This window comes from Scomber scombrus, chromosome 15 (assembly GCF_963691925.1).
Source record: "Scomber scombrus chromosome 15, fScoSco1.1, whole genome shotgun sequence".
NCBI classification, from domain to species: domain Eukaryota; kingdom Metazoa; phylum Chordata; class Actinopteri; order Scombriformes; family Scombridae; genus Scomber; species Scomber scombrus.
Window position 1 is genome coordinate 21,588,012 of NC_084984.1, and position 14,405 is coordinate 21,602,416.

The window sequence follows — 14,405 nt, forward strand, 5'->3', positions numbered from 1 at the left end:
CTAGATAGCCAACCCTAACCCTAACCTTAACCCTAACTTAATCACGGGTGGTTTTCTTTACCTATTAACAGCAGGATGTAATTATCTGTGCTGGAAAATTGTTCAGATAACTGCTTTGAGAAGAAAACATGACATGTGAGCCACTGCTGTAACAAATAAAATAAGTGCCAATACAGAAATACAAGTCTTCCAATAATCTAGCATCTCCACCTTTTGTAAATCCCTCGATTCTTGAAATGTATTATTAGCTGTCGCAGTTTTTTTTTGGGGGTTTTTTTGGGTTTTCAGGGACCGTCCCTGAATCTGCCGGTGCTCTGCGTGTTGCTTTGCGCCGCTATTGTTCGACATGACTGCTAATTTATTCACTGAAAGGTTTGTGTCTCCATCTATTCATTTTAATGACTGACAGCCAAGAAAGGCTGTTGATGCCTGCTGGAGAGTGCTCGTATTATTGGATACAACCAAGGCCCGGAGGTGCCAATAACAGCATTTGTTTCACTTTCACTGGTTGGGGAAAAAAATAAATAAAACAACAACAACAACAACCTGTAAGCATCAGTTGGATGGTTTTGTAACCCTAATGACTTTCCTGAGGTGCAGTCATACAGAAAATGCCAATGATGAGCTTGTAACTGCTTTGTGTGTTTTTTGTTTTTTTGTGCGCACATGCTTCGTTCTTACCTTGCGGCCATCGCTCGCATGGCAGTTGACGTTGAGCGGAGTGAGCAAGGCCATTAGCTTCTCCTCGTTTCCACTCCTGCAAAAACGTACACACACATAAACGCACATTAGAGAGAGAGAGAAAACATCCACCACCACAGAGGATTAGCACTGCTCCTCAGCAGGAGAGTGTGGGGGAGAAAATGAGGGAGAGTGAGATAAGAAGCCAGAGACTGAAGGGAAATTTCATCTGCAGAAACAGACTGACAGAAAGAAATGGTTGCGGGGAGGTGTGTGTGTGTGTGTTGATTCGAAGTGTGTGTGTACGTGTGTGTTTTCTTGTAAACCTGACTGCAACAAGCTGACTAAAAGCTCTTGGAGCCAGCTACAGAAGAGTTAAGAGTTTTTGTTTACGTTGTTGATCCGTTTCCTGGTTCGTGGGCTCGCTGCCCTGGCATTGGGTGACCACTGGGAAGTGTTGCCAAGGCAGCGGCCAATCCAACCATCATTCCTGTGACAGCCCTAAAGGAAGAAGCTGTCAGATGGGAAGAAGAGGATTATTCTTCTATTCTTCCATGGTCCCCTCATCTTCCTTTCTCCTTTTACTTTTGCCTGTGTATCTTCCACGTCTCCAACCACCATTATCTGCTGTCTCCTGCTTTCCTCTTTCATCCTTACCCTCCCTCTCCATCCGAAGCTTCTTCCTCTCCACCTTCGCTCACATGCCTCAGCATCTTCCTTTCAGTTCAACCATTCTTTTGCTTTGTGTTGTGTGTTGCTCGTACCCGAACAGGAAGTGAGGCTTCATTTTGATGCAAACAACATCTTGAGGATTAAACAGGAGGGGAAATGGTGTTGTCTGTGTGTGTTGGTGTGTGTGTGTGCACCTCATGACCCAGCCAAGTGATGGGGATATGAATCTAAACTAAGTCAATCCCCATGTTTACAAATTCAGGGTGAGCAATCATCATCCTCACATCTATCTTGATTCTGTCTAACTGTGGCTCACTGACATATCTCAAAGTGCTTTTAAGTAATATTTTTATCATCTTGTTGTGAATTCACTAATGGAATGTCTGATCTAGTTACCAATGTGGCCATTAATTCACACAAATGGTCTACAGTGGCCCACTAGGGACAGTACTCACAATCATGCATAAATACATATTAATGGAAATTTAAAAAAGGCCTACAATGTGAATAGAATTGAAAATACTTTAAAAAAAACTATATGACAGAATTATTGTTTCTTAAATCTAGATATTCATTACATCTCAAAGCCTTCCAATCACCTACACTGCTTGCTAATGGTAAGAAGTTATTAAATATACACGTGAGCCATTTCTGTATGTAATATCTACATTTGGAGCAGTTGAAGGTATTTTCATATTCTCAATGCATCCTATGACTTTGTGTAATCTGATTCATAGTCCAAGCCCACAGAAAATTACAATACACACTTGAAGCCTCCAGTGCACAAACACTAAGAAAATACTTTTCAGTGAAGTAGGAAGCATCTTGTGTCTAGCAGTTGAACTTAAAAAAAAAAAGAAGAAAAGAAGAAAAAACATGAGGGGAGAAGGAGTGTGATTTTTAAGAATTCAACGTGGTAACCAAATTGCTATTATTATTTTTTTGAGTAGAAAATACGTATCAAACATAAAATATTACAATCAGAGCATTTTTAAATCTTAAAGCATGTCTGGAGAAGATCTTTAAACATGAAATGTTAGAGACTGTGGCCAGACACTCAGCACACCTCCACACTACAACTGTATTCATGGGCTTCTCTTCTGCTATTAATACTGTACACACAAACACTCTACTGCACTGTAGTTGGTGTGATTTTAAACACAGGGCTCCCTTGAGGTTGCTTTTTATTCCCATTCTCTTCTCTGTTTACACCAACATCTCCCGCAGCAGTGAAGTAATGACACTTTTAATGAATGCAGATGATATGGCCCTGGTGGCACACCTGACTGGCACCTATGCCTCAGTCTGAATACCATCAGGCAGTAAACAACTTGGTCCAGACATTTCGGGAAAGCTCCCTGGAGCTCAACATCACCGAGAAATAAGAAGGTGTGCTGTGGCAGCAGAGAGAAGCCAGACTGACAAAGGCCAGCTGGTAGAACAAGTACAATCATTTAAATACCTTGGGACAGAGATAGACACCTTCCTGTCTTTTCCACAGCACACTGACTCTGTGCCCAGCAGCTCCTTCTCCTCCTCCTGAGGAAGCTCAAGACTTTTAATGTCAGCAGGGACATTTTAACCCTGGTTTACAGGACACTAACTGAATCTGTACTCATCTTCAAACTGGCACAACGTCCTCACCACAAACCACTAAGCAAAACTCTCCTGCAGAACTAATCAGGCCAGCAAAATGATTGGCTCACCTCAAACTCACCTATCTGAACGGTACACCTGCTCAGTAATTGGGAAAGCCACTCTAATCAATAAGGACCCCTCTCACCCCCACACACCAATACTTCCAGTTACTGCCATCAGGTCGATGCTACAAAGTCCATCTGGCCCAGAAAAACTTCTACAAAAACAGTTTGATTTCCTCTGTGAGCATCACCCTAAACAAATTAAAACAGGGACTGTACTCTGTCCATGTGTTTGTTTCACATTGTTCTCGCCATTGTAGTTATAACAGTAGACAGTTACAGAGTTTAGTTTAGTCGTATTCTACTTGTGAGTGTGTGTGTTTAAATGTGTTTTAAAATGTGCACTGTATTTCTGTTGCTTTGTGACAGATGACAGAAGCCATGTTATCATATCTTACTAATCGTGGGGAAAGATTCAGCCTCACATCTCTGTTTGGGAACTCTGAGGAAAGGCGGTGCATTATAAGTATCTTTTAAAGGGTCAAAAAGCTTTTACGCAGTTAAATCACTGGATACCATGTCCAATATTTACAGCTTATAAATGAAAAGATATGACCTAAAGACTTTGAATTAACCAACCAGACTTGACTTGCTTGATTGTTGTCAGCTGACTGGTGAATTTAAAGGGACAAATTTGCTTTACTGGACAGCAGTTGCATATATTCTCTAATACCTTCTCTGACAGCAACATTCATTATTATTTCAGTCAATCATCAAGTCAATGCATTCAACTGCAGAGCCATTTCACCATCTCTGCCTATTCTTCTACACCACTGTGCAGGGATACGATCGGGGCCATAAAGTGGCAGGAATAAGAAAAAAGAAAAAAAAAGATATCTCAAAGTCATGTGTGGGAGTTATTTTACCTGAAACAACACACACACAAAAAAAAGGTAAGTTCTTCTGGGGAAAAAATGACATTGGTGATAAGCCAGTCAGTGGCTCAGCTGTGAGAGCAGCACACTGAGTTCACAGTTCACACTTAAACAGCCTGCTGACCCCACAATACACTAGGGTGCTGCTATGCTGGGCCAGCTGCTTCCTCATGTGTGTGTGTGTGTGTGTATGTATGTGCCTGGAAGAGGGAGAGGGAGAGAGGCTGTTGAGGCACTGAGCGCTCAGCCACCCACACACAATCCCAAATGAAGGCTGTGCCATTTCCACATGCAAGAGATGGAAAACACACATTGCCCACATGCACTGCCTCCAATGCCTGCAACAATAGCACACATAAAGTGTCCCTGGTCCTCATGTGCTGGAATCTCTGCATCTGAAACACCTGTCTAGTGTAGGAGCTGACAGTATTTGTGTGTGTGTGTGTGTGTGTGTGTGTGTGTGTGTGTGTGTGTGTGTGTGTGTGTGTGTGTGTGTGTGTGCGTGTGTGTGTGTGTGTGTGTGTGTGTGTGTGTGTGTGTGTGTGTGTGTGTGTGTGTGTATATATGGGTGTTTGGAAGCAGTGGTGGTGGTGATGGAGGGAAAGGAGGGACGCATGGATACAGTTTGACACAAAGAGAGTGAGCTGCAAAATGACAAAATTGGTGGTGGCAGCAGATGACTGAATTCAAACAAAAAAGAGAAAATTTAACAATAGAAGGGGGGGAAAGGGTAAGAAAGGAGACACGGGAGAAAATAGGTGATGAGAGGGAAAGGGAGACAAGTTAATGAGAGAGGAAAGGAAATCAGAGAAAACATGAGACAAAAAAGGAGATAAAAAGACAGATAATAAGAGAAAAGAACGAAGCAAGAACAGGATGCAAAGGAAAAGGATGAGAGAGGGAAATACAGGAAATGAGGAACAAGAGAGGAAGCAAGAAAACAAGAAAAGGATAAGAAACAAGGACCGGAAACAGAGCGCATATGTTGATTGGAGAAGAGAGGAAGGGGAGAAGCAAAGATTCAAAAAAGAGGGAAGAAGAGGAAACAAGAGAATAAGAGAAGGGGGAAATAAGGGTGGGAAGAAGGAAAAGGGGAGGGGACGGTCAAAAAGAGAGGAGGAAATGAGAAGAAGCAAGGAAGAGAGGAGAGGGGGGAAACAAGAAAATAAAGGAAACAAGAGAGGGGAGGGCGGTAAAGGAAGGAAACAGAAACAGCGGAGAAGAAAGTAAGCGAGGAAACAAGAAACGGCAAGGAGGCAAAGAACTAAATGTAGGAGAGAGAGAGAGAAAAAAGAGGGAAGGCATGAAAGGGCGTCACAAAGTAGGGAAAAAGCCGAGGCGAGAAGACAGAGGAGAGAAGAGGAGAGAAGAGGAGAACGAAATGAAAACAAAGAGCGTGCAGAGTCTGGTACTCACCTCGCCGCCTCCAGCAGCTCATCCTTCTTGTATTCACCTAGATGGTTACAGAAGATCATGGTGTCAGACAACTGGTCCCTTACACACACCGACCACACACACACACACATGATCAAGCACAAATAACAACCCCACACACAGAGATGTAAAAACACACACACACATACACACACAGAGGAAGGATCTATCTATTGAGGGAAGACACCATCTCTCTTTCAATCTCTCCTCCTTCCTCCCCCCCTCCTCCTCCTCTTCCCCCCCTCTTTCTCTGCCATTCTCGCTCAGTGCGCACCCCTCTGGCTCCGGTTGCCGTGACGATGCGTTGCCGGCAGCGACCACAACACGTTCATTGTTTAGGCGACGAGCGGCCGACTGACACGCGCTCTGCCTCTATCCGCCTGTGCGTCCGTCCATCCCCTCTCTCCTTTGCCGCGTTCGTCTCCCGCGTCTCGGCTGCCGCTCATATTGCTGAGCATCTTCCGTCATTCCCCATCATCTCTGTCTTTTTCTCTCTCTCGCTGTCTCCCTGCTTTTTTTTCTCCCTTTCTCTCTTGTGGGCTCAGTTACCATCAAAAAACACAACAGAAATAAACAAACCCCTCCCCCTACCTCCCTCCCTCACCCTCTCGCCATCTCTCTCTCTCTCTCTCTCTCTCTTAGCCCTGCCCCCCTGCTACTACAGTCACAACACACACACCTTCCCATATGTGTCTTCTCTGTACTGGGAAACACACTTCATCTGTCTGTTAATGTCCTGGCCTTTTGGTATTCTCATCGTTTTGAGCCATTTTATCCTATCAATCATCAATAACTGACTGATTTGTTTGGGTGGGGCAAAGTCAAAATCAATCTGCTGGTTATTGCTTAATATCTGTTTAATTTTTAGAGCTGAAGAATCATATAAAACAGCCTCTCCACTGTATTTTCTGTATGTCTTCACCTGCGGGTATAGTTCAATATTTTTGCTTAAACAAGAGGATCAATATCACACTTACATTAAAGAGGCCCTCCAGCAATTTAGTGTTGTACTACCATATAGTTGTGAGACTCACATGAGACCGATTTAAAAACTGTAATCAAATTTGAAGCGGCAGAGGCATAGAGATGCTGACTTTTAGTGCGTAGTATGGGTCAAGCTCCAAAAACACTGGATTCCCATGATGCCATTCAATAGAGTCTTTCATTAGAAGCCCCAAGCCTCCTAAATGCCCACTTCCTTCAAACTCCACACTTCCAGTTTTTAACACAGGCTTTCTTTTTAATAATTTCAAATCTAAAAGGGTTAATAAAAAGCCTCACCAGGCCTCTAAATATCACTGATTAATTATCATTAATTAAACATTTGTTTAATCTGCTAAAAAGTTCTGGCTTAGTGTATTGTTCTCAGTGTGTAGCAGTAAATAAACTCATTATAAGCTGTTGATTATGTTGTGTTGTGGTGATTTTATCATTAGAAGAGCTCTATGTACAAAAAGTGATCTACACAACAAAATATGGATAAACTCTGGTATTTTGGTCAGTGGATCAGACTGAAACATGCAGTTAGTAACAACAGAAGAAGAACTAGCTACAGTGAGACATTAGATGTGCTACTAGCGACAGGTTTTTCTGCGGCTAGAGAGAAAGAAAGTAAAAAATTTGAAATAGGAAATTTGAAAAAAAAAATCAAAAAGAGGACGGAGAGGTAAATGGGATACAGATAAATGGGAAGAGGATGAGGAGGCTGGGCCGTGTGTACACAGAGCAGACGGAGGGGTGGGGTAGGGTGAGGAGCGAAGAAGAAAGGTTACAGAGAAGGGAACAGGGGGAGGAGGGAGGAACAAAGGATTTGTAGATGAAAGAGAGAAGGGATGATTAGGGATCTGGAAACTGACATGCATGGATTTGACACAGTATAATTGGTGTTAGGGAGGCTAAGGCGGAATAGTCAGAGGAAGAAGAAAAAGGGGGGAGACGGAGAGGAGCGAAGAAATAGAAAATATGAATACAAAGAGAGAGAGACAAGAAAAACGTAAGGAGAGAGCTCACAAAACTAAATTGGATGCTGTAGTTTTGAACCAATTTATGTGACAGGATCATAGTTCCATTACACACCTGACAGTCACAGCTGGATTATATTATTATTATCAGTATCACTATTAAAGTGTTTGATGGCTATCACAAACAATTACATTTTATTTTTTAAATATCTTCATCTCCCACATCTGTAGCTCCACATACATATAAAATACATCCCATTATGTGCCTCGATATGGACCACTCTGCTATTACTTTTGGTGGTGATCCACACATTTGTTCATATATAATTCATAGAAATATGAGATTGTTTTTTTCCCCCAAAAGCAAAAATGAGAAAGAGTTTGGAAGAACATTTAAACCAGCTACTATTTGAAGTCTAACACATCTGTCACACTTAAAACTTCATTCAGACTAAACGGGTCATTGCACTTTGAACTTTATTGGTAGAAAAGAAATTCAAATCAAGCTTTTAAGCTTTTAGCGTTATGCTTTTTGATATTTGTTATTGCTAGAGCGGGTGAAGTCATCAGTGATATTAACCTCTGTGTGCTGCAGTGGTTTTCTAAATGAGAAATTTTTAAAAAAGGAAAGATTTCAACTGCTTTTATTCACACAATTTTTACCCTTCATACATCAAAAATGTTCAGCTGTGCCACTCGATGTCTATAAATTACGTGAGAGTGAAATAAGGGAAAGTTAGGACTTATGACTGTAGAAAGGAAGGGAGTGGCTCTGTATCCAATTCAATCCGAGCTTAAATGACACCTGCATGCAAACTTACAGCATGTATATCATTGTGTTCAGGCTGCAGTCATGCATAGTATACAAATGAAAGCCTTTAAATGAATTTGTTTGCAATGAGATTGCTCTACCACAGTTTGCTCGCAATACTGTGCATGCTTTCCGAGCTAGAGTGATTTAAAGCAACAGTGACTCAGCAGTTTTAATTAGTCTCTCTCACACGCATACACAAACACACACACACACAAAGCAAGGACAAGGACAGGATCATTTAGTATAATTGTTAATCTTCTGCGACTTTGCTGAACTACACCTTCCGCACTTTCAACACCACACATACAAATCAAAACAGAAGGCTAAGTGACGACACCAAAAGCTAATACTTTGCATATTGCACAGTAGAAATTTTCTTTAAACTTTTTGTCTCAGTTGCAGTAAAGCACATTTTTGATATCTTCACCCTGTGACCACCTGAAAACACTTTAAACAACCACGCTGAAGACCTTTGCAACCATCTAGCCACGGAATAACACATGTACCTCTAACAGTAACATAATGACGCCCTAATCAACCCTGACACGAGGATTTATCAGCACCCTCAGAGCCGCTAACTGTAGAAGTGTCTTTTTAATTATTAAGAAAAATGCCTGCAGAAACGTACTCCAAGCCTTTGGAGAATATTTAGCTACTCTTTCATAATATTATGTTTCATGACTGGCACCTTAAACCCTCCAATCATGTCACCCACATTTTGCTTTAGTTCTTAATCAATTTGCCTTAAAATAAAGTTCAAATAACAGAAAAAAAGTTTTAAGAAATGGTGTCTCTTATAAGGCAACACTGAGTTTTTCATGTCTGTCTAAATATGAGAACATAGCTACAAGCAGTAATTGGTGGGTTCAAGCCTTTTAGCACTTGATGGAAGTAAGCAGCCAAATCAGACAACATTTAAGCTGCAAGCAGCAATGAGCAGGTTTCAGGCTTCACAAAGGTGAGCAAATTATTTTTCTTCGAGGTTGCTTATGTTTAGAGGAGGAGTGGGACCAATCACGCACTTGTCTCATCACCACACAGCCTGCAGCATTTCAATAACTGTGCACTCAAAGTTCTGCCATTCATCCTGCCTTCATCTAATGTGAACAAAACGTACTGTGTATGTTTAGTAGATAGTGAGGGAAGTCACCAGTGAGTTCAATCAGGATTGCTCAAAAACATCTTGAGTTATGAGCAAATATGTGTGTTATGCCACTCCCACTTGCACCAATCAATATGGCACTTCAGATTTTGGTAACCAAGAACATGCACACAAGTTTTGGTGAAGTTCTGTCCACCAGGTTTTTAGATTTGCATTTGTGGCATCTGTGGCGCCCCCTAAATGCTTTGGTGGACCTATCCCCCAACCACAGACTGAAGTTGTATACCAGATTTATGATGTTTGGAACAAATGGTTAATGACTTACAGCCAATATTCTCTAAGCTGCACCCATTGCAAATGTTGTTCATTTATAGTAGAATTGTGCATCTCAGTCCCCCACTACAGAACGCCAAATTTGGCGTTGACTGAGTAAAAATCCAAAAAGTAGATATTATTATTGTTTTTCACATTATGGAAATGAGCAAATATGTTATGGTCCAAGAGGCTTTCTTTATAGAGCATACTGAGCTGGACTTGTGTATAACATTTTAAGTCAGTTGGACTCACGATGTGGGGTGTTTGGCCTTTCCAAAATTAAATATATGGTCTTCATTACAGCACCATATCTGGCTGACTGGGCTCATATTTCTTGGGAGGCACATGCCCATCATTTCCAGTTATTTGGCCAAGCCTCATGGTTTTAGCTCATTCCAGCTCACGGCAATTTGAGCCACGGCAGAAGAAAACTAATAATAACAAAAATAATAACAATAACAATAATAATAATAATAATAATAATAATAATAATAATAATAATAATAATAATAATAAAAAAACAGCACAAACACAGAAGACTCCTTTTGGGTTTGAACCCTAAATATAGAGAAATGGAAATAGAAGAATCCAAACCAACAGACAAGAGATACCGAGCAGTCTTTTTATGTGATGCAGCACAATGTTTAAAACTGCAAAACTAAAACTACATAAAATCTGGCATTTGATTTGAAATACACGTCTTCATTTTGTTTCCACGCAGATGATTGTGTGTTTCTGTCAGGTTTGATGTAGTTTCTTTGGACAATAACACCAGGAGTGTGAAGAAGGTGAAAAAGCAGTGTAAATCATTAGATGTGCTGCTGCTGCACAAACCCGACCTACTGTAGCTACATGTTGGTGATGACAACAAACTGCTCAATGAATGTAAAAGGTATGTGCGTTGGGGGGGGGGGGGGGGGGGGGGGGGGGGGGGGCTGGCTTTATCGTAACAGCCAACCCGTTTTTAGTCAGACTGAGTCAGAACACAACTGAAGGTAAGTGATTCTGAGTCGGAAAGTCAGCAAAATACTTAAAATACCTTATGGGAAAATATTAATTTCACTACTGGCAACAGATACCTGCATCTGGAGGATTATGTATTTAGTAGTATAAGAGGGAGAGAGGAGGATGTATTTAAGTATGTATGAACACAACTCAGTCTGGCTGTGTGTGTGTGTGTGTGTGCGTGTGTGTGTGTTTGGTGTCGGCAATCCTGCTGACTCCAAACAGAAGAGACAAGGACAGGTTAAAGCTCAGGACAGGCTGGCTGCCTCCTGAATGATGATATTATGTGTGTTTTTGTGTGTGACAGTGTGTGTTTGTGTGTGTGTGTGTGTGTGTGTATGTGTCACTCCCTTGGCAGAGTGCAGTAGACACCGGCAATCACTGTTTGAATTCCAATTGTATGAAAGCATATACTTATTTGCATGCAGGTATGTGTGCGTGTGTATGTTTGTGCGTGTGTGTGTGTGTGTGTGTGTACATACATGCACGTGTATGTGTATGCTTCACTGTGATTCCAGGGTTGTGCACAGGTGAGTACGAGTCAATGTCGGTCATGTTCCTATATATATCTTGACCATGCAGCAAGGACCCAGTTTACTTTGTGCGAGCATGCATTCACATGTATTAAGTGGTTGCACAAGCACAGATGATGCTGACTGATGCTGACTGGACCATGAGTTGACTCAGTGCCGAGCTGTCTGCTTGTGTGTGTGTGTGTGTGTGTGTGTGTGTGTGTGTGTGTGTGTGTGTGTGTGTGTGTGTGTGTTTAAATCAAATATCATTTTTTTTGGAGAAGCAGTTTATCCGCTGTTACACAACAACTGGCTTTGAGTCAGACGCTGAGCGATCCACTTATAACCTCAGCAAGGTCGCAACTGCTGAGGTTGTAAGTGGATCTGTGCGCACTGAGACCAATCAAAACGGGGAAAAAATAAATAAATGGGAGGTGAAACGGAAATTATAAAAGAGGATGTTTAGGCCCTTTGCTGGCTGGCTCTCACCGCGTACGCCGTGTGATTAATTGCTTCACGCCGTACACCAAAGAGAACAGCTTTGCATTAATTGTGTTTTTTGACCACCCACTCTACCCCCTTTTAGTTGGCTGAGTTTCATAAACAAGTATCTGGATGTGTACACCTCTCTAAATCGGAGGACGAACCGTTTGTAATTCATCATGATACAATATCAGTATGTGTCTGTCTGTGACCTTGAGTGGGCACGGACAAATCGCTGTATTTAAACGGTGTTTTTCATCGCAGTCATTCTGGGGTAATTACATTTACTGTGGGTGTAGCCAGAGGTGAGCTTGGATGCGCTTACAATGGGGTTTTCATCATTCTTCTAAATAAATGGGGGTTTTTTTCTCTACAGTTTTCCAGCCCCTTTGTGCCCGTTCCTGTTTGGCAAGTATGTTGACTGGCTAAAATTTGTTTGTGGTATTGCATAGATTGTGAAACCGTTAACAGCAGCAAGAATTGCTGAACGAAGCCAAGTGTTGGCACTGAAATCATTTCAGTTGATCAAATTTCAAAGTATCCGCAAAAACCTGTGAAAAAAACAAAACAAAACAAAAAGCCACGTGCTGTATTTGTTCTCTGAATTATATATTACATGAGACTGTCAAAACCAAAAACATTCAGCACGCAAACTGTGCTCATTCAAAACGAACCTGTTCGGAAAAAGGCTGATTTCTCGATACCTTGAGAGAACAGTGCCCATGTCCAATGCTACAACATACCGATGTCAGTAAATGCTACAATTGATCGATTTTCCCTAAGTACCTCACATGCAGGGTATTGACAGACGCTACTATACACCAACGTTCTCTTAACACCTCACATACCAACTATCGAAAGACTACAATTTTGAGCTGAGCTGACGTTGATCAGATGAACTGCAGTTCCCATTCAAACCGTGCCTGAGACATCCTGCACTGTGAATGTACTTATTAAGTTCCTATAAAGTTCCTGTGCTAATAGTAGAGCTTAACTCTCTGAACTTTTTCGATTCATTCTCTATGTTAGTTCTTACCACTTCAGATATAATTCCCCCTGCAACCACAATGAGGTTTATGGGGTCTTTTTTATATATTTCTCAAACGCTGCTCATTCCAACAACTTCACACTCGACGCTGCACTTCCTTGGGTCCTCAGCAATACTCCCGCTGATTGAGAAGTCGATTGGATGAACGGTTGTTGAGATTCTATCTATCTATATCTATACAGTGTAATAACGCTGCCCTGCATCACGAGCCAGTTGTCACTCTATCTTGGAGGATTCTGGATCTCGCTTTGCTGAAAATGAGTCCTTTAAGGCTTTAACTTCATCATGGAAGATCTGAGGAAATCCTTGTACAACTCCAACTTCCTTCCAACAGTATTAATAGCCAATGAACAGCTGCAGGTAGAGTGCCTTGCAGAGCCGCCTCTCTTTCAGAGTTTTAAGTAGAAGGACGTTCTTTGATTTCCTTCCTTAAGCTTCTTTCTGCACCAGCTAAAGCACCTTTGCTCCTGAGGGCTATGAGAAGGTTTCCTTCCTGGGTAGCAATCAAAAATACAAATGCTAATTTGTGACAGTATCAGGAAACTAGTTAGCATGCCTGAAACAGCCACTACACAACAGCACTGTTCAATGAGCAGATATGAGGCTGGAGCACCCACGCCTCCGTGCAGGAGTAAAACCACAAACAACAACAATAGCGACATAGCTGGACAAATTAATTTGGATACGATTAGGTCATAATGTCCTGAGTGCGACGTGCAAACAAGAGTCACACAACAGCCGAGCAGAAACAAAGCAGACTGCAGTCAGCACATTCCTCCACATCAGCACACAGCCTAGTCTGGCCTGCTCCACAAAATGACTCACGACAGAAAAAAACAAACTATTATATTATTGTGATGTTCGACTGACATGCTGCAACTTTCATCTGTAACCATTTTACAGAGTGTATTCTTTATATTTTACAGTTTTTCAATATTCTATTGATTTTTGTCGCACTTAAAATGAGTAAGCAATTTTCTGGAGAACACTCACTCGTTTCCTGAGGATAACGAGCTTCATTTAGTCATTTTGTATTCCTCAATAATTGATCATTGAAAGAACCACTTGTGAAAGTGCAATGTGTTTTGCATCTCCTGCCAGGCAAAACAGGCTGCAATATGTTTGATTTCAAAGGAAATACTCAGCAAACTCTCAAAAATGTTTAGCATCTTGGAGTACAACACTGGTTTAATATGTACACAAATCCAATCAATTATCCACAAGATTTCCATACACAGGAGATTCCTTTCCTCTTTCTTTTTTTGAGTTCATTAACCAAATTCTGTCAGTCTCCTCTTACAGACTGCCTTCACTTATTCACACAGTGTTGTGGGGCTGTGCAGCCATGTGGAAAACTAGGCAATTAAGCTGCAGGAAAATGGCCCAAATGGGCTGAGGGAACCTTGGAAGTGCATCTCACTCACAGACACACATATATAAAAAATAGTCCCTTTGTTTTCCTTTTCTTGCTTTGTCATTTTGCAGTTTCTTAGACTGGACAGACAAAAACCGAATCAGGTATTGATCCTATAGTGTGAGAGAGTGTGTGTGTGTGTGTGTGTGTGTGTGTGTGTGTGTGTGTGTGTGTGTGTGTGTGTGTGTGTGTGTGTGTGTGTGTGTGTGTGTGTGTGTGTGTGTGTCTGAGAGAGTGAGGGGGGAAATAGTTCTCGAGCTCATTCATCACTGGGGACCAATCGAACAGCAGTCATCATGGTAATCAATGACCATGTCACTGATAAGGAGAAGAAAGCTACACACTTGGCCTTGCAGACACAAGAATTCAAACTCTCTCTTTCTCTCACA

At 41.6% G+C, this 14,405-nt stretch overlaps 1 protein-coding gene across 3 annotated transcripts in view; it reads right to left on the minus strand.

The window, feature by feature from the left end:
• tnksa (tankyrase, TRF1-interacting ankyrin-related ADP-ribose polymerase a) overlaps positions 1-14,405 on the minus strand; it is an 81,692-nt gene that overhangs the window by 45,409 nt on the left and 21,878 nt on the right. For all 3 annotated transcript variants that reach the window (XM_062434040.1, XM_062434041.1, XM_062434039.1), the window contains exons 5-6: positions 5,345-5,381; positions 682-757 (exon numbers count right to left, since the gene is read on the minus strand). In XM_062434040.1, coding sequence (XP_062290024.1) covers positions 682-757; positions 5,345-5,381 — 113 coding nt within the window. The remainder of the gene's footprint in view (positions 1-681; positions 758-5,344; positions 5,382-14,405) is intronic.